Genomic DNA, 20,149 nt, shown 5'->3' with positions numbered 1-20,149 from the left:
CTACCTGTTTGCTAATCTCTGTCTTTCACATTCAGATTCAGCTCATCTCTGAGAGACTCTCTTCCTCAAATGCTTCTTCATTAAACTGTAATACATTGCCCTATAAATTATTTTTTACTTAATCCAAGTGTGTATACATTCACAGCAACTTTTTGCAGTCTCTTTCAGAGGTGGATATGGTGTCTCTTTCTGTTAGCATATATAAAATGGCTAGTGCATACTTGTAGTTAAATGTATAGTATTTTTGACATGACTCTCAAAAAATATACTGTATTTGGAAACCACAATGTAAAACAACAAAAGCAAAATAGCTCTGAGTAACTGAATTAAGAAGAGAGCTAAGCCTTACCTTTAGGCTCCCTTAGCCCTTTGTCTCTTCCCTGGACTTGGGATACCTCAAAGAGATCACCACCCCCCTAAAAAAAAAAAAATGAGGAGAATTTGAAAATCACTCATTTAGACTCTGGCTTAATACAGGGTTTCCTAACTCATTACCATGACAGAAAGTCTTATGTTCCCTGATTGACCTGATTCTTGCAGCAAGAATTCATTACCTAACAAGCAACCTCATCCTTTTACTGTAAAACTCAAATTGATTCAGGAAGCAAGAGTTACTGTTTGCTCAGGGATTAGGTTAGATTTATGTTGATAGGTTAAGTTAAGAAATAGATCCTTTCCTCTCCACTTCTACCGATTTCAGACTTCTCAGAAATAATGATATTCAAATTGATCCTTCAAAATGTATCGATGTCATATTTTAACTTAGTTGATAAATTGAAAGTATCAAGTCCTCTCCTTTCTTTAGTATTGATTTAACTCTTCACTGTCAACATGAACTCTCTAATAGCCTAAAGACATAACAGCCTTTTAACACACAAACAATTATAAACACATAAAAGGAAAATAATGGCAAGTAGTCAATATCATAAAGCTTGAAAATGGAAATGTGAAGTATAATCAAAAGAAATGAGGAGAGGAAATATATGTTGTGCTGTTATTTGTAAAGATAAGAAAATGTTTATTAACAGAAAAGGAAAAAGAATGCATTAATTTGTTTGAAGTGCCTGATAAGTGTCAGACACTAAAAGCTTGTTTCTATCTTTAGCTCATATGAGGTAGGGATTTTATGACTATTTTACAGTGGGATATAAACATTTAACTTGCCTAAGGTCTTAGAACTGATAAGTTACAGAGTCCAGATTTGAACTGAGGTCTTTCTTAACTCATGTTAACTTAAAGTATACTGCAGGACAGAAAGAATGAAAAGGCAATGTATAAATAGCAATTTCATCTTCTAGCCATTAACCAGCTAGCATAAGCACGAACCTACATATTACAGAAAGAATGAAAAGGAAATGTATTTTTTTAAATAGCAATTTCATCTTTTAGCCATTAACCAGCTAGCATAAGCACGAACCTACATATTACTTAATTTATTTAAAGCCCCTACACATCATCAGTGTTCATTGAAAAAAGCTGTAGTTGAAGATTTGCAACCTGCCAAAAAGCTGACTTTTTAGTTTACAAGGGAAGAATTTGGTTGGTATAGTAAAGTAGTTTTAAATAGATATATTTCTTTATCCCAAAGTGTAAAAATTATTCATATGTGTTACATTTCCTCATATAACAAATTCTGCAAGGGGCCATGATTTCAAGGAAAGTGTTCTTTTTGCCTTATTTTACTCACCATTTTTATTTTCTTTTTGTCCCATAGGCATGTTCGTATTTCACATCTAATGCTTTGCCGTTAAAGATTACTTTCATTAATGCTAATCCAATGGGCAGGAACATCAGCGTCATTTTTAAGGTACAGTAGCCCTCCTGAAACATCAAATTGATTCCACAGGTAGAACTATTGATTAATTACTTGCAAAAAGAAATTATTATAGCTCTTTTCCTTTAGCAACAGAACAGAAAATTCAGGGTAAAACTCAAGAAGATATGTTTCAATAAATGAAATGATACAATCACTTTTGAGCAATACAGAAAACAGAATTGTCATAAGCCAGTAGGGGGAGAGTCCTCTTTTACCTTAGATACTAAATTAGAATGAGAATTTGTTGAAACATGGAGTTCCCTAGTGCCTCAGCAGGTTAAGGACCTGGTGTTGTCACTGCTGCATCTTGGATGGATTGCTACTGTGACATGGGTTTGATTCTTAGCCCAGGAACTTCCACATGCTGCCATTGTGGCCAAAAAAAAAAAAAATAGGTGAAACACAAATGATGTAATGTAACATAAAATTCTTATCTGTAAGTACTTATTTCAGAAATTTGGGTTGTTGTCTTACTTTATTTTTTTTAATGTTTTTGCTTTTTAGTGCCACACTTGCAGCACATGGAAGTTCCTGGGCTAAGGGTCTAATCGGAGCTGTAGCCACTGGCCTACTCCGCAGCAATAGCAACATGGGATCTGAGTCACATTAGCGACCTACACTACAGCTCACAGCAATGCCAGATCCTTAATCCACTGAGCAAGGCCAGGGATTGAACCTGCATCCTCATGGATACTAGTCAGGTTTGTTAACCAGCGAGCCATGAAGGGAACTCCAAGTCATTGTTTTCTTTTTAAATGAAACACTAATATGAGTCATATCAATCTTTATCATGAATCCCATGGAACAATGAAGGGTAGTAACAAGATTATAGACAGGGAGGAAAAAGGAACTAGAGAAGAAACTGTAAGTAAAAAAAGTAAGGATTTACCAATCATTCAGTTAACTTAATAAAATTGACTTGTCCAATGCAGACAAGGTCCCAAAGTGAGTTTTTTTGGTAGATTCTGCCTAGTTTTGATAATAATTATTAGCACACTCATACTTTTGCTGTGACTTATGTAACCTCAAGCACTAATGGTCCCTTGACATTTCATTTTTTGTGAAAAACAACAACACAAAATCTCATCCTGGCACAGTTTTCTGCATATAATTTAGAAAGGATTTTCAAAATCAACCCTCTTATTAGCTAAAAGCATAGAACTAGACTTCCACTTTGGACATATTCCATTTACTTCACCTATGCTAGAAAATCACCCCTTTATCAAAATTTCTTCTTATTACCGAAGGCCATTTATTCTGAAAATTTTTAACTGTCTTCTAAATAAGAGAAGTCAATGATTCAAAATCTAATAAATCATATATGTACTATTTATACTCCTAGTCAAGAAGCTCTTGGTATGCTAACTGTATATCAGTGCATAAATTTATGGCACACCAAATAATATTTCCCTTAGGAAGAGATATCACTTGGCTAAGTTTGAAATTTGAATAAACATTCATTCATCCAGCCTCTCTTCACTAGACTTTGAGGTTAAATCCATTGCATATGGATAATAAACTGAAATATTTTTATCAGGAAAAAACATATTCCAAGCAGCTTCTAATTCAATGCCTAAAGTTTTTGTAATCATTTAAAAGAAGGTTCTCATTTTTTTTTATTTTCTCTCAGAAATACAAGGTGCTCTTAGAGCTAATAAATTGATTGAAACCACCCTAAGTCAGGTTGGAAAATTATTCAAGGAAAAAAATGACATATACCATATTTGAAGGCTTTGAATGGAATTCAAGGAGAAACTCAGTCTGTAATTTTGTTTTTAACAGGCTGGAGATGATCTTCGTCAGGATATGCTTGTTCTGCAAATTATTCAAGTGATGGACAATATTTGGCTGCAGGAGGGCCTGGATATGCAAATGATCATTTATAGATGTCTATCCACAGGAAAAGGCCAAGGTCAGTATAGATTAGAAGGCCAGTTGACTTACATTATTTATCTCATGTATTCATCAGTAATATGCCATCAGTAATATGGAAAAAGCTATTTCCATAGCTTTCATTTTAGATTGCAAATTTTAAAATCCGAAGCATGAAACAGTCATTCTTCTTTCTTACAAAAAATTATTTTCAAAAACAATAAACCAAAGTAACTTATGTAAAGCATAATGTCCTTCTAGATGTTAATTAGGACTTTGACAATCCAAATGTCAATTGTAATATCCTTTTGCGTGTCTTTAAGGTTTAGTTACATTAATAATTAACGCATATTTTTTTTCTTTTTCGAAGCTGATAATAGAAAAGTCTACTCATTCAAAAAAATAAAATTGTTGCCTGTTAACACAAAATTTACAAAGTTGCAAATGCTTAAAGGAGTTCTGAAAACTCTAAATCTATTATAAACATGCATTTAGTTGCTAAAAAGACTCGAGTAAAGTATAATATCAAGTCAAAGATGACTGTATATGCAAACTTTGAACACACTGCAGCATTTCTTTTCCTTTATAAAGCCAAAACACTAGTATGAGAATGTAACTACATTTATACACATTTTTCAGTGAAAATAAAGTCAAGGATCCACCCAAATAATTACCCAAACATCAGAGGTAAAAGTTGTACTTAATTCTAATCATGCTAAATTGAAGAAATAATTTCTACATCTTATATACATTTTTTTTACATGTGGCCATTGCCAATTAGAGTTTCATTAAATTATTTGGTCCAAATTATAGCCAATACATCTGCATAAACAAAGGGATGAAAAGAATCATAGAACTGGAAAAAGGTCCTAGAACCATGTTGGGTTTTTGTTTGTTTTTTGTTGTTTTGTTTTGTGTTTTGAATTCAGGCAGAACTACAATTTAAATTAATCATCTCAAAAGAAAAACTGTCACTGCCTGGCCCCCCAGTTCCTGAGGTCCCATCACTAGTCTCAGTACCTCAGCCAACTGTGCCTCCAAATTTTAGAAGTTAAGCCTGGAAGTCCCTCCTAGTTAGCTTAATTTGCAACTGGATACTTTTAATTACTGTTAAAAGTCGTACTACTCACTTATTTTGATTCTGATAACTGGGCCCAGGTTTCCATGCAAAGTGTCCCACCTGTGAACTCCTAAAGCTCTATTTCCTAAAAGTCTTCTATTGTTGCCACTCTGAGATCATTATTCCTTGAGTTTTATTCTCCCCTTTCTCGTGTAAATAATCTAATTCTTACGTATATCAATATATTGTAGGGTAGGAATAATGCCAGGTGAGCCAAGCTGAGCTTTTTGATGTCACATGGATTACTTTTTCTTCAGAAATTGAATACAACACTAACCTCAGTGAAATTCTTCAATTCCATCTACTTGTTTCTCTGTTCATGATTATAGGATGTAACAGAGGCTAATTCTTTTAAAGTTAATAAAATGATTCAGCAAAAATAACTGTAGACTTGCCCAGAGCTACAAGTGTCATAAGGCAAACAAGTTATTCGTCCCTGCTATCTACCAACAATCTTCTACAGTTCTAAGATTGTACTGTCAAAATGTTTCATCAAGAAAAATGGAGATCATTTAAGCAATTGTCTTTTTTTAGGACATTAAGTTCCATTTTTAATCAGGTTCCAAGGCTTATTGAATATCTACTGTTCTCAGGAAATGTCGCAAAGGTAGGAAAGACTAAAACGACCTAAACAGGGATACTGCCCTTAAGGAGAGTTTACTCCAGGTCACAAGTTTATGTGACTTTATCAACATTATTGTTGATTGTAGTTCTCATGACTGCTTTGAATATGATGTTGTAGGAACTTTGGGAGAGACTATCAGGGCAGATAAAAATCCTTTAGGATTTACTTCATTGCTCCAGATTTGATGGGCCTAAAAATACTTAGGGGAATTGGGGGAGCAGATATAACTAGGACCCAGCCAGAGTTCTAAATCAGGCTTTCCACTGGGCAGGGGTGTGATGAGGGTAAGGGGTAGGGAGTTCAGTTTCAGTGATTTCAAGAAGCTGCTCAGATGTTTCTCATGCACCTCTTTTTAAGAACCTTGTGTGGTACCATCTTGAGAACTTTTGTCCCTAAGAACCTTGCCACTTAAAGTGTGAGCCATGGACCAGCAGCATTGACATCACCTGGGAACTTGTTAGAAATCAAAATCTCAAGCCCCACCCCCACCTGCTGAATCAGAACCTGCATTTTCAAGGTGATATAAAAGAGCATTAAAATTTGAGAAATGCTATGTTAGAGAATTATGGGAATGGAGCCACACCTATTACTCAGTATGCACAGAATTATGCTAGAAGTAGTTAAAAGGTCTATGATACATACTAGCCTAAAATGTAATTTAGGTTTTTAATTAATGGGCAGAATTTAGCCAGCAGGCTTTTTTTTTTTTTATCTTAACATGACAAAGTTTATTTCTTGCTTGATGCTGCATATTCAATGCAGATCTACAGGTAGGATCTGCTGATCATTGTCATTCTGAGATCCAGGTTGATGAAAACATATATTTTCAATATTTCATAATCTCTATGGAAGAGGGTAGAAATATAGAAGATCATGCTTTGGCCCATTAAACTTGAGCCTAATCCTTCTCACTTCCACCCACCTTTGATTGGCTATGGTAAATCTTATGGCCATGCCTAATTTCAAAGATCACAGAGAAGTACAATCCTACCAAGTCCCAGGAAGAAAGCCAGAGTATTTATAAACTTGGGGGAAATTAGTCAATAAAGAAATGTTTATGCAAAGAGGCTTGTCCAAGTATGTTTAAGTTGATGTTTTTCTATTTTTCTAAATATCCACCTATTTCTATAAAAATTGGACCAATAGTAGTATAGTCATAGTCATAAATATTAAAGTTTCACTATCATCAAATGAGGCTGTCTTTGCCTCAAGACTTGATCTGGGAGTTCCCTGGTGGCTCAGTAGGTTAAGGATCTGGTGTTATCACTGCTATGGCTCAGTCACTGCTATAGCTTGGGTTCAGCCATCCACCCAGTGAACAAAAGGGATGGCATTTAATCCATCAAGTCCCTTTCTTCATTGCTCAAGACAGGACCACAGACATCTACTCTCTTGTACTTGCAGGTTGTGCTTATATGTATGCACTTCTGGGAATGCCTAGCAAGTATTCACAGGTATCCCATATAATGACATCATGAGGCCCAGAATAGGAAACAAGAGGTGAAGTTGGACTAGTAAGAAGCTGGTCTGGGTAGAACTAGTCATTTCAGTAATGGATGAAATAAAACTTAAATTATTCATAATAGGTGCTCGATAGAAGTGCTCTCGTGCACACACACACACACACACACACACACTCACAGCCCTACTAGCATGGAAATAAACTTGCCTGCCTGCTTATATTTTTACTTTTGTCTGGTTTACATATTAAAATAATCCCAGTTATTTTTGTTGCTGTTTTTAAATGTATATTACATATGCAATATTTAAGATTTGAAAAATACTGTGTAAAATTGTCTGTCTAGAACATGTGAAGCTGACTTTTGTAGGTTAGCAATATTTCCAAATTTCACATGTTGATAACCCAAAGAGCTTATGGTACATCTTAGGACATGGTGCAGCCTCCCTAGAGATTTCTCAGAGTTGTAATTCTCTCTTCCTCTCCAAGTCTCTTTACTTCCCTTTTTCTTTTTGTAGATGTCCTACCTAGATCGTAGTCTGAAGGCTTCACTCTCCTACTTCTTCTTCCTCTCCTCTATTCTCTATAGCTCTTTTTCTCAATAACTCTCTTTTACATACAAGGACCCAAACTGATACAAACCTCAACATCTAGGTGCATTCTCTTGGATTTCATTCCTCCTAATATATGAATTATTTGATGTATTATATACTTTCCCAATTGTGATTTAATATGTCAAACGTTATAGCTCTTTTATGGGGGGGAGGCCACAGCCATGGCATATGGGAACTCCCAGGCAAGGGGTCGAATTGGAACTATAGCTGCCAGCCTGTGCCACAGCCACAGCAATGCCAGATCTGAGCCACCTCTGTGACTTACACCACAGCTCATAGCAATGCTGGATCCTTAATCCACTGAGCGAGGCCAGGGATCAAACTCACATCTTCATGGATACTAATTGGGTTCGTAACCTGCTGAGCCACAATGGAACTCCCTGTAGTTCTTTTTTATTTTTAAATTTTAAATTATAACATGATTATTATAAATTTAAAACATGATTGTTATAAATTAAGTGCAAAGTTTTCTGGGTAGTCAGCAAGAAAAGACTTATGATAAATTGCTTGGGATTTAACAACAATTAATTCCCTGAAGACAAATGTGGTCTGCAGAGTAACTGACATTGCTACAGCACTCTATCTAAAGGGTGTAATAATCAAGTCCTAATTTTGGGCGTAGTCAGATGCAAGGTGGCAACAAGGCACTCAGGAAACAGGTAAAAGATGGGTTTTCTGTTAGGAAGAATTAAATGGAGGAGCAAGAAAATGAGGGAAAATTTCAGAATCAGAAAGAGAAATTATATTACCCTTTCTAGAGTAATTATATTACTATTAAATGCAGTGCTTTACATTTGCTATCTCACTTGGTAAGCATGAGAAAACCTGAACAAGAGTCAAATACTGTTGGGGGTGGGAAGAAGTGTTATGATATTAAAGATATGCCCAGGATTTATCTCTGGGGTATTGTTTTCTTTCTTTTCTTTTTTTTTTTAACAAATGTATTTTAATAGGTTTTTTTTTTACAGTTTCAATTCCTACTTTCCTTGTTTAAGTTTCTTTCTGATCTAGCAATGCAGATGCCTAATGATCAGAACTGGGCTCTTGGATATTAAGAGATTAGGTAGCAAGGGGGCAGGGGGAGAGAGATTGAGACGCAACCAGCTGCCACTGGCCAAATCCAGCACAGAGAAGTGTTTCACTTGGCATTCCTGTGATCTGCTCTTTTGTTGTTTAATTTGAATATTTTAAAGATAGACCATGAGATAGTCAATATTTAATTAAAATCAACCATCTCTTGGAGTTCCCATTGTGGCTCAGCGGTAACCAACCCGACTAGTATCCGTGAGGATGTGGGTTGGATCCCTGGCCTCTCTCAGGAGTTAAGGATCTAGCATTGCTGTGAGCTGTGGTATAGGTCATGGACACAGCTCAGATCCTGTGTTGCTGTGGCTCTGGCGTAGGTCGGCAGCTACAGCTCTGATTCGACCCCTCGCCTGGGAACTTCCATATGCTGCACTTGCAACCCTAAGGAAAAACAATAATCGATCATCTCTTTTTTCAAATAGTTATATTTGTGTTCCCGGTCCCTTTGGGCATTTGTGTTTGCAACTCTTGCAGTTGTCAAGATAGTGGAAATCAGAAATTCTTGACTTTAATTTCTTTCAATGACTTTATTTATAGAACCGAACATTACAGGTTGCCTTGTGGACATTAGTACTGGGAGAATTTTAAATACTGGTGTTAATTGCTGTTACGTACAGAATAAAAATCAGAAGATTTGAAAATATTTACATTCCAATAACCTTAGGAAGACAATGAAAAGTAGCCTTGATGGATGCATGGCTAGTGGGGCAAAGATTCTATTGAAGTTTAATCAACATATGCTCTCTTAAAAAAAGTATTACCTTAGTTTCCCTTTAATGTTGACTGAAAAAGGAAGGAACAAGTAACTTGGCAGAGTGCCGAGTTACTCTGTTCACTCCTAGAAATGAGGCATATAACAGTGAAACTTTTATTAACTTCAACACTGATTTTTTATAATATATTTGAAATATTTGTCATGGAGATTGTATTTGATTCACTTACATCATATGCTTGTTATACAAGTTTGAATGTCCTCCTTTAAACTGTAAATGAAATGCATAAGCCATATATTAATTAATCCACTACTTTAGTGACTCAGTGAGGTTGCTGGGAGACCATCTAGACTGGTTCTCTACTGAAGTTCTAGAAAAAGTATTGAAGTTGCCTCTGATATATCTGATCCAAACACAACAAGTAGCCTCATTGCTCCCTGTCTCCCTCCCCCCCCCCATTTAGGGAAAATGTAGAAGGAATACCATCTAGGTAAGACTCCTTCAGAAGAGAAGATTTGGAAATAAAAAGGGCAATCCAAGTAGTGCTGGCAGCCATTGTTGTTGTTACCTAGATCATGATGCATTTCCCAAATACTTTTCATCCTGTAAAGAAAGAAATATTTCCATGATCTCTTTTTTATCAACCAGGATTGGTGCAGATGGTGCCTGATGCTGTAACCCTAGCAAAAATCCATCGCCATTCTGGACTGATAGGACCACTGAAAGAAAATACAATCAAAAAGTGGTTCAGTCAGCACAACCATTTAAAGGTGGATTATGAACAGGTTTGTCTTTTGGGAGCTAATTTTAAATAATATACTTAAATAAGGGTATACTCTGGTTCCTTAGCAATTCTGATTTATGAAAAAGTAAATTAAGTCCCTCTTGAGTTCTAATTCACTCAGTCATCAGCCTAGTAATAATGACACAGTTTAAATGGTATATTAAGCAGATAAAAATTTGTTTTTGGTTTTCCCTCTGGGTGAAATTCTGGGCTATCAATGAAGTCTCTCTTTGCTCAGCTGCCTTCTTTACAGCCATCTCACCTGTGATGATGCTCCTTGAAACTTCCTCCTTCAAGTTACTTCTGCCTATTTGTACACAACCTACAATTTCTATAAATCTCCCTCCTTCCTTTGCAATATATTGCTTCTGCCAAGTTCTATTTTATCATGTCTTATTTTTTCAATGTTTGCAGAATACATAATAGAGTTTTTTACGTCTTATAACTTTACAAAATGTACTATTCCGTTTGACTGCAAACGACTTTTCCCACTTTGCCCTGGCACCTAGCCTATGGTGTACAGTTACACAGGTTCTAGCCTCTACCAGGGCTTTCAGATAAGGGGATGAGTTGGCCAGAGCCAAGCCTTGTCCCATGTGCCAAGGCCGAACTGGTACAGCTGGGTCCACCCATAGGCAGGGCCACCTTTATGCTAATTCACACAAAGATGTAATATGGGCCAGTGTTAGATCAGCTCAGAACTGTTCTGAGCTTTAAACATCTATCATTCTAGGAAATTCCTTAGTCCTGGGAAAACCAGGAGGATTGGGCACCCTACCAGGCATGTGCCATGAAAGAGAGACCGAAGAGTTTATCTACTCCAGACTTCTGTGAGAGTAGAATAGAGCAAATATAGGTTTTGGAGGCCAATAACAAAGAATTAGGTGAGATTATTTTGACATCTAATTTGTAGCCATTCCAATCCAAATTATAACTGGAGTTATGCACAAATCACTGGGGTTATATTGTTTGAGGTGTTTCCATATATATTTGATATTCATAATTACCATGTGAAGAAATTTCTTATTATCTTCACTTTATAAGTGGAGGAAATCTAGATAGAAAAATTAAGTGTTTGATCAGGCACCGAAGACACCTAGAACTAAGGTGTCCGACCATGTTGTCCAGCCACATGGATTTCTACTCCCATAGATGAGCCAAACCAGTTGAGGAGACCCGTAACTGTGGCTTAACCACATGGCTTAACTGTGGCTTAACCACCATGGTTACACACTTCATTGCGTCATCTATGAAAATGATGTATACCCCCAATACATTTTTTTTGAAAAAAAAAAGTAATTTTGGCAAGAAACCTCTGTTCATTAACAAAACATAAACCACACTAATTTAGTGGAACCTGCTTCCACACACTCAGGCATTTGTCGGCATTTACTATACCAAAACCCTTTTGGACATCAACTGGATGACATATTAGTAAGAATGAACATAAAATGTTACAGATATCTTAATAATAGTTTTTTCTGTCTTAAAAATTTCAAATAGCAAGTTCTCTTTGTGGTGCAGTGGAAACAAATCCAACTAGTATCCATGCAGATGCAAGTTCGATCCCTGGCCTTGCTCAGTAGGTTAAGGATCCGGCGGTGTTGCCGTGAGCTGTGGTGTATGTTGCAGATGTGGCCAGGATCCCAAGTTGTTGTGGCTGTGGTGTAGGTCAGCAGCTATAGCTCCAATTCAAGCCCTAGCCTGGGACCCTCCATATGCCATGGGTGCGGCCCTAAAAGGCAAAAAAAAAAAAAAAAAAAAAAATTCAAATATTCAAAAACTGGTATTTTTAATTTCTATAGGAATAGGCAGTGTTGGGCCATTTTGTTCCTTCTTTTACCTTGAAAAAAATCATCCACTCTTGTACATTTGCGATGTTAAAAAAATCACACCAGGAACCCTCTCCTGTAAACTATGAAAATTAGCTTTAACTGAATGAAAGATATTTTCCACAATTTCAACAAAAACATTCATTAGGCTAAAGAACAGATTGCTTCATGTACTTTTGTAGCATACTAAGAACCAACCATTTAATCATATCTTCTCAACTGAGATGTGGAACTGATTCTCAATTTTATAATTTTGCTTTTTATCATACCTTTATACCACTACCTCTGCATTTGGTCATTTTGTGTGTGTTATTGTTTTTCAACTGATTAGGCCTTGAGGAACTTTTTCTATTCCTGTGCTGGCTGGTGTGTGGTAACGTTCATCCTGGGAGTCTGTGACCGACACAATGACAATATCATGCTGACCAAGTCGGGCCACATGTTTCATATTGACTTTGGAAAATTCTTGGGTCATGCACAAACATTTGGAGGGATAAAAAGGTCAGTACTCAGATAATGTTTATTACAGTAATTAAGCAATATCCTGGAGTGATATACAGCATTTAACAGTATAGAAAACCCAAAGATGACTTGCTCTCCATCTCTCAAATCCCTCAAAAAAACATAAACATGATTATATATCTAATAATATTGGAGGAAAGAATTTTTTCAATAAATTATTAATAGAACAAATTAGGTTTCCTCAAATTGATAGTGGACTAAATTGGCCTTCTCACAGGATACTAATCCTGTTCCAGTCTGAATTGTATGAAATGTAATATTTTCAATTTCTTATAAATCTTGAATGGAAAATGAGGCATAAGTTCATGGTGTCAGTACATCTGGTATATTGCGCATAGCAGTCACCACCTTGGTTTATGTATCATAAAACAAGCACACTTTCTGCACTAATTGGGCCTGAATCATTCCAAAAATGTTAAGCACCTACCATTCAAGACTCTGAGGATATAACAGAGGATAAAGCAGATACAAGTCCTGATCCCTTTCTAGTAGGGATGACAGATAGTAAACAAGGTAACATGAGGAAATGAGGAATTTAATTTCTTACTAAGAAACTAAAGCAGAGAAGCGGATAGAAAGTAAATGGGGCAGGATGCTCTCCTGAAAGAAATAAGAGATAGCTGTATTATGAGTAATCACCTCTCAGAGATCAATGAGAAGAGTATTCCAGGAAGAGAGAACCGCAAAAATAGCAGCCATGAGCATGGAATTGGCATGGCATGTTCCAGTGACAACAGGATGGCCTGGGGCCTGGAGGGGGGATAAAAAGGGGCAGGCAGGCAGTAGGAGGTAAAGCTGGAGAGTTTGGTGGAGGCCAGATCAAGTAGGGCACTGAGGACATGGTGTACAGATTAGCTTTTGTTTTACATTCAGAGGCAAACCATTGATGGATTTCAGTGGATTTCAAAGCTCTCTCCTGCTGGACAGGAGAGCTAGGAGGCTATTGCAGTAGTTAAGGCAAGACCTTAACAGTGAAGAAGGGAGGAAAACTGATGATTCAGAATATATTTTGAAATCTAAGCCATGGACTGCTGATTGATTGTGCATTGGAAGTAATTAATGGGCTGGGAGAAGGGGCCCAGTGGGCGGAAGAAGAAACCAAAATATTCAAGGATGACTCCTGGCTTTTTGTTCTTAGCAAACACTTATATCATTTACTGAAATGGAAAAGACTGGTGGATGAATAGCTTTTTATTTTATTTGAGCAAGGAAAACAGAAGTCTAAGACTGCAGGACCTTTTCTTTAAAAGGATATTTCATATTAAACTAGAAATTGTATCAGACCATTCCAAAGATTAATCAGTCATTTTTAGCTAAAAACAGCTCCTCCAAAGAGGAAATAAAATGTCTCCTCCAAAAAAGTTTTTTTCCCAACTTTCTAATTTTATTCTTAAAACATAAAGTATAGCATAAATAATATGAAAGAGAAACAGGAAATGAGCAAACATCCAAAGACAAATCACGAGAGGGGAGGGAGAGTAAATTTTGGGAGGGGAAGCAGGTGGATGGGGTTTTGGGGGAGCTGATTGGGGAGGGTACTTGCAGGGGCAGAGGTAACCTTGGGGGTGGTTTTGGAAATTGGCCCGGGGCTCTTGGAAGAGCCAGCACAGGACATAGTATAGGGGGTGCTGGAGCAGTCAGTGCAGGCTCTACCTGCAGGGCCGCTGAATTCTCCTCTGGCCCTTGATCTCCTGCAGAAGCCAGTGCAACGTTTCCCTATAGTGGAGGTAAATGCACATCCATGTCTGGGGCTGCTGCCAGAGCAGCTGCAGTTTCTCCCTGCACAGCTGGTGAGTCCTCACATGGACCTGGGCCTCCTGTAGGAGCAGCTGCAGGCTCTCCCTGCCCAGGTTGTGTCTTGGCTCTGGCTCCGGGTCTCCTGCTGGAGCTTCAGGCTGGGCCTCAGGGAGGGGCCAGGCCATCCAGTGGTCTCAGGCACAGGTGGACCCTGCCCTTCGTGCCAGAGCTGGATATGCTGAGCTCCCCATGAGCCCTGCAGAGGACTCCGGAGAGCGGCCTGTGTGGAGTTTCATGTGGAGGCCTTCTGCCTTCCTCGCCCAGCTCCTGGCAGGTTTTAGGAGCGGGGCTCTGCAATGACAGTGAGCAGCAGAGGGCCCGACCCGGAGGTGTCAGAGGCCTGGGGGGTCATTATCTTCTCGCTGCTTCTTCTGCCCCATTGACCTTCTGCTCCCAGATCAGGTGAGGCCTTGTCTGCTCAGATACTGCCCCTCCACCCCCTGTGAAGAATGAGACCCCCCCTGGAGGGCTGGGGATACAGCTCGCACACAGGGCTTGGCCCTGAGCCTCAACAACCCCCTTCTCTCCAGCCAGGTTTTAGGAGAGAAGTTGAGCTCCAGTCCTTCTATTCTGCCATCTTAATCCCGTCTCCTAACAAAATGAACTTTTACCAGCTGGTTATAATCTGGTATTAAAATTCCAATATAAACTACATAATATGGTTTAATTCTTATAAACTGATATCTCCTATTTTTTGGAGGCATACAAATGGAATTGGTTTTTTTGTTGTTGTTTTTTTTATTTTCAGTACATTGCCTTCTATAATGGATAAAATCAGGAAAATTCACCACATATTCATTCATTCCTTAAACATCTATCAAGAATGATTTATGTGCCAAGGACTGTGATAAACCTTAGGGATACAAAGATGAATAATACACATTTAGCACCTCAGTGGGGCTAACTCTTTCTTTAGGGTGCTGGGAAGACAGACACATAAACAATGCAGTGAGGGCAGAGATAGATGTATAGACCATTAGAACATCATAGAAGAGGAATACTTAGTTTATAAATGACAAATGTTAAGTAATATACATTAGCATATTACATAATTTAATCATGGAATACTTTCCCTAGGACCCACTCTTTCCTAGAAGTTTAAAGTTTAGAATAAAATTGTAATATATTTATTTTGCTGTGTTGTCCACTGAGAATTTTGTCAGCATCTGTGCTGACCATCATGCGGACAGTTAAAAGCTACATAAATATATTCCAATTCTACAGAAAAAGTTTCAGTTGGGGAGACATAAAAGGTAAAGAACAAGTTACTAAACAGTATGGTTAAGTGCTATAATAAAGTTACACACCAGGGTCTATAGAAAAGGTGGAGTCCAATTTGTTGGTATCATAGCAGCTATTGCCGCTCTGTCCTGTGGCAATTTAAATCCTTTTTATGCAACCACTATGGAGGTGGTAAAAAAGTGCCCAACACAGAACCTCACTTATAGTAGGTTCTTAACATTGTTTGCTGAATTAGCCAGAAAACTATTCACAGGTAGGACCTCAGTCATTCAGTGATTATTAATGGCATAAAAGAAAATGAAGTTGGCACTGTCTGCACTTGAGATTATTAATTATTAAGCACCAACTAAGAAGGCCAACTACAGCATTATGACACATTTGAATTATTGTTCGCCAGATTTTATCTCCACCAGTCTCTATGTAAGGCTCATTGACAATGTCTTCTTGGATTTTTTTCTTGATACTGATGGCTCTGCCCTGATTTTCTTTAAACTGGATTATTCCTAGTCGCTATTACTCATTATATGTTTTGAATTATAGGCAGCATCTAATAATTTTTTCCAAATATCTGTCAGTTGTTTCCGGAGTTCATTTGAATGTTGTTCCATGAGGCAGCTTACTTCTTCAGTCCTAGGTCCATTGGTTGTTTTCTTGATTTCTAGGTGCACAGAAGTCTTCTCATAAACCAGGCCTCTGAATCCCCTTAGGATAAACAAACATTTTTATTTGACTACACTTATTGTACTATAGAACAGATCTCTAGAGAAAAGCCTAGCTCCATCTAGCTTCTTCTGTATACATACTAGACATACTAATAAACATGCTGTAATATACAAAGCCAAGTTTGTAAATCATGCTCTGTGACCATCCTAATCTCCTGTAGCCTAGCAAGGCCATATAATGCTCCAGTAATAACCAACAATAAGCCAGGATCATATTCCTTAACATAAGATGCTGTACTCACTGGAAGTAATGAGCATATATATATCCCAGACAAATATATTTCTCTTCTTGTCTACTCCTCAAAAACATGGAGAAGGAAGGTATTTGTGTGACTTTTTATGATTTTACAAAGTGTTACCAACCTACATTAACTGATTTGACTTCATAATACAATTGTCTAAATTATTGCTCAGCCTCACAGGAAGAGTACAGTTTCCAATTTTGGATGGACTTGGGGTTGACAAAAATAAATCATACACATCCACAAAACTGCTCTCTAAGTTGCAGATTTACCCCTTATCCAAGGATACAGAGCTTAATACTAGAAATTAGCAGGCCAGCAAAGCAGAAGCAAATGCAGTCTATCTGGGGATAGATTTCTCCTCAGTGTCCTTAAGAGGAAGCACCAGTTAAGTGACATTCTCCTTAAAAGTAAGATCTTGAGAAATAAAGGGATTTATTGCTGGGCCACTGCCTTTTTATACTTATGCTTATCTCATCATTCCAGAACATCTCACACTAACCATCTGTGTAATTCTGTTTAAGAAATGTTTATAAATACTGGTCTCTCCTGGTTTTTTAATTACCTTGAGTCATCTCAGCAACACTCTCATTAGGGCTCTTTGCTCAGGTGTCACTGAACCACTCCTCTGAATCCGGCTTTCCAGCTTTCTGAACCACTCCTCCGAAATATATTATTTATATTCTAAATATCTTCAATTTATCCATCTTTGGGGGGGAAAAAAACACTCCCCCATCAGATTAAAAGATGATTTTTTTCTCTTATTCCAATCTTTCTGGTTTAGTACAATAGTCTTGGTAATCCAAATGCTCTTAGGTATTAATGATATCTCACATGCCTCAATTACTATCTTAGTGTCCTTTGAAATTAGATGAGTTTCACTGGTATGTTATTAAGAAACATTGTAGGTCCTTTAACTCAAAGAAGGTCTCAATTTCATCTGAATTTTCTAGAAGAAAAACCATACTTTCTAGTACCTCTCTGTGAGTGCCACAAGGACATCTTTGTATCTTAAACACTTAGCTGTTGTGACAATTAGCAGAGGCTCAATTTTGGGCAATTGAAGAGTCACCACAAAAATGCCATGCAATTTACTTCTCTTGACCTAAGAAACTATAGTTTGCTGAAGATAAAATTATTAAGAACTGGCCATATCCTATTTTTCTAACTGGAAATTTACCAAGATATTTTTTTACCTAATGGTCACTTTACATGTGGGAGTCTGGGGGATGAGACTCAAAACTTGATCATACTACCTCACACCCATTTGGGATGGTTATTATAACAAAACTAAACATAAGTTTTGACAAAGATGTGGGTAAATTGAAACTTCTGTGCAATGTCAGTGGGAATCTAAAATAATACAGCTATTGTGGAAAACAGTCTGGCTGTTCCTCAAAAAGCTTTAAATGGAATTACCCATATGATCCAGCAATTCCACTTTTGGGTATATAGCCAAAAGAATTGAAAGCAGAGTTACAAAGAGATATTTGTACAATCATGTTTTTAACAGCATAAACAATAACTAAAACGTAGGAGCAATCCAAATGTCCATTAACATATGAATGGATAAGCAAAATATGGATTATACATACAATAGAATATTATTCATCCTTAAAAAGAAGGAAATTCTGATATATGCTACAATATGGATGAATCCTGAGGACATTATGCTAAGCAAAATAAACCAGTCACAAAAAGACAAATGACTATATGATTCCACTTATATGAGATACATAGATACAGAAAGTAAAGTGGTGGTGGCTAGGAGCTGAGGAAAGGGGGGAAATGGGGTGTTATTGTTTAATGGGTATAGAGTTTCAGTTGTAAGAGATGAAAAGGAGTGTGGTGGTGTATGGTGGTGATGGTTGCACAATGTTACGAATATACTTAATACTGCTGATCTGCACACTTAACAGTAGTTAAGAAAGTAGATGTTATGTATTCTATCACAGGGGAATGTCTGAAAAAAAAATGGATACACCGCAAGTTTCACAAGTTTCACAAAAGCCTTCCCCAGTTGCAAAGCCAGTTCCAGGCAAATTGCACCTAGCATTTGAATAGTGCTTTGGATTTTCAAAGAGCTCCAAAATAGCTATTTCAAGAAATGATTTTTTTTTTGTCATTCCCATCTTCTCACTGTTGTTTCTCCTTACTTCACTTTATTATTCCACTGTGCTTTACCACCTAATTTCTTTTGAGTAATCTCCTTTGTATTTAATTTATCTCCCTCCCATCATAAGAAAAAAAAAAAAATTTATCTCTACTCAATTCCGAGGTCTCTATGCTGCTTTGGGAGACTCACTCCCTAGAATGGTTTGGTGTAAAAAGCTCTTGGCTTCACTATTTACTTATAACTTTATTAATGTTATTAGCTACATTGTTTGTATTTTACCTGTTTTACAAGATTATTGTTTCTTGTATTACCAAACATGTAACTGAGCCTCCTATGTCACGTTCCTCTGCCCCTCTGCGTTATTTCTCTCGATTCCTGCCCACAGGCAGCAAGGATTTGGAGGTGTGGGCTGTCTGACAGGGGACTGTTCTGGCTGGGAAGTGCTTCAGCAGTGCCAGGATAGAGCCAGGGATCTCGAGGCATAGGGATGGAGGTGGGTAGGCTCTCTAGGCAGGAGCGATTCTGGGTTGAAGGGAAGTCCCCTCAAACCAACAGAGCCTTAGGTTGAAAGTTACAGCTCTTGTCTGGGTGATTTTAGTGAGCTATTCTGGTCAGTCTTCCAGAGCAAAAAACATTCCTGCTGGTTGCCTTGGAGATCAGTCTTGATTGCAATCAAGAGTCAGGTTCATGTCAGTGTATAGCAAATTTTATTCATGCCCTCAGAGATAGCGGTCTGTCCTGGGGTAGGGACTGGCCCTGGCTGCAACTGGATCTTTCCTTATATCCCCATGCAGTGAACATGTTTGGGGACCCCAGTTCTCCCACCCCAGGCACACTGATTTTTCCTGTGCTAGCCCCCTGTGCTGTGCGTAAGGGCTGAGTGTTGTTTGATCTCTGTGTAGGTCTTATTTAATCTTCTAATTGGTTTTGGGCAGGATACCTTATTTGCAGGTTATATAGAGGTGGGGTGAGGAATGGGCCCCCGGCTGCTCAAGGTGGGGGAAGGGGCATTACAATAATACCTGTCCAGAAGCTTTTTGGTTTAATCTCTTTGAAGGGGACTTGAAGCCTATAACCCTGTCCTTCACTGTCACCTAATCATTATAGCACTGGCAATCATTTCCTTGTAGCCAGATTACTTTCTTCCAAGGATACACTGGAAATCCATGAAAAGCATAACTATACACTTTCCCTTGAATTCAATCTCAAGGGGAAAAAAGGGTGGGAATTTAGAGGAGCCGACCAGTCTCTTCCCCTTCTTATAAGGTCTTAACCTATTATATACCCACATCCAAAAATATCAGACCTTGGAAAGTAGAACTGATAACTATGAAGGGGTAGCTGTTTTTTCTACCCTTTTCAAGTAAGAGAGATGGTGGACTTGAGTCTGGGAGGAACTCCAGAGTCAGTATCTAAAGTTATTAAGCAATTTAAGATCAGGGACTTCGTGGAGTCTAACTTAGGACCCGGCGTGCATTTTTAAAAGAGGCCAGACTGGGGGAAAAATATGTTTTACACTTAAGACATTATTGGTGAGGGTCTCCTTAGTTAATAATTGCCGAGGGCTTGGAACTCTCCCAGGACATT

At 37.8% G+C, this 20,149-nt stretch overlaps 1 protein-coding gene across 1 annotated transcript in view; it reads left to right on the top strand.

The window, feature by feature from the left end:
* The window catches only part of PIK3C2G (phosphatidylinositol-4-phosphate 3-kinase catalytic subunit type 2 gamma), a 360,083-nt gene that overhangs the window by 222,336 nt on the left and 117,598 nt on the right, over positions 1-20,149 (top strand). The window contains exons 21-24 of the mRNA XM_047787464.1: positions 1,715-1,807; positions 3,599-3,728; positions 9,954-10,090; positions 12,253-12,422. Coding sequence (XP_047643420.1) covers positions 1,715-1,807; positions 3,599-3,728; positions 9,954-10,090; positions 12,253-12,422 — 530 coding nt within the window. The remainder of the gene's footprint in view (positions 1-1,714; positions 1,808-3,598; positions 3,729-9,953; positions 10,091-12,252; positions 12,423-20,149) is intronic.

This window comes from Phacochoerus africanus, chromosome 7 (assembly GCF_016906955.1).
Source record: "Phacochoerus africanus isolate WHEZ1 chromosome 7, ROS_Pafr_v1, whole genome shotgun sequence".
Classification (NCBI taxonomy): domain Eukaryota; kingdom Metazoa; phylum Chordata; class Mammalia; order Artiodactyla; family Suidae; genus Phacochoerus; species Phacochoerus africanus.
The sequence above is the reverse complement of the archived record's forward strand: the minus strand, read 5'-3'. Positions and strand labels throughout refer to the sequence as shown.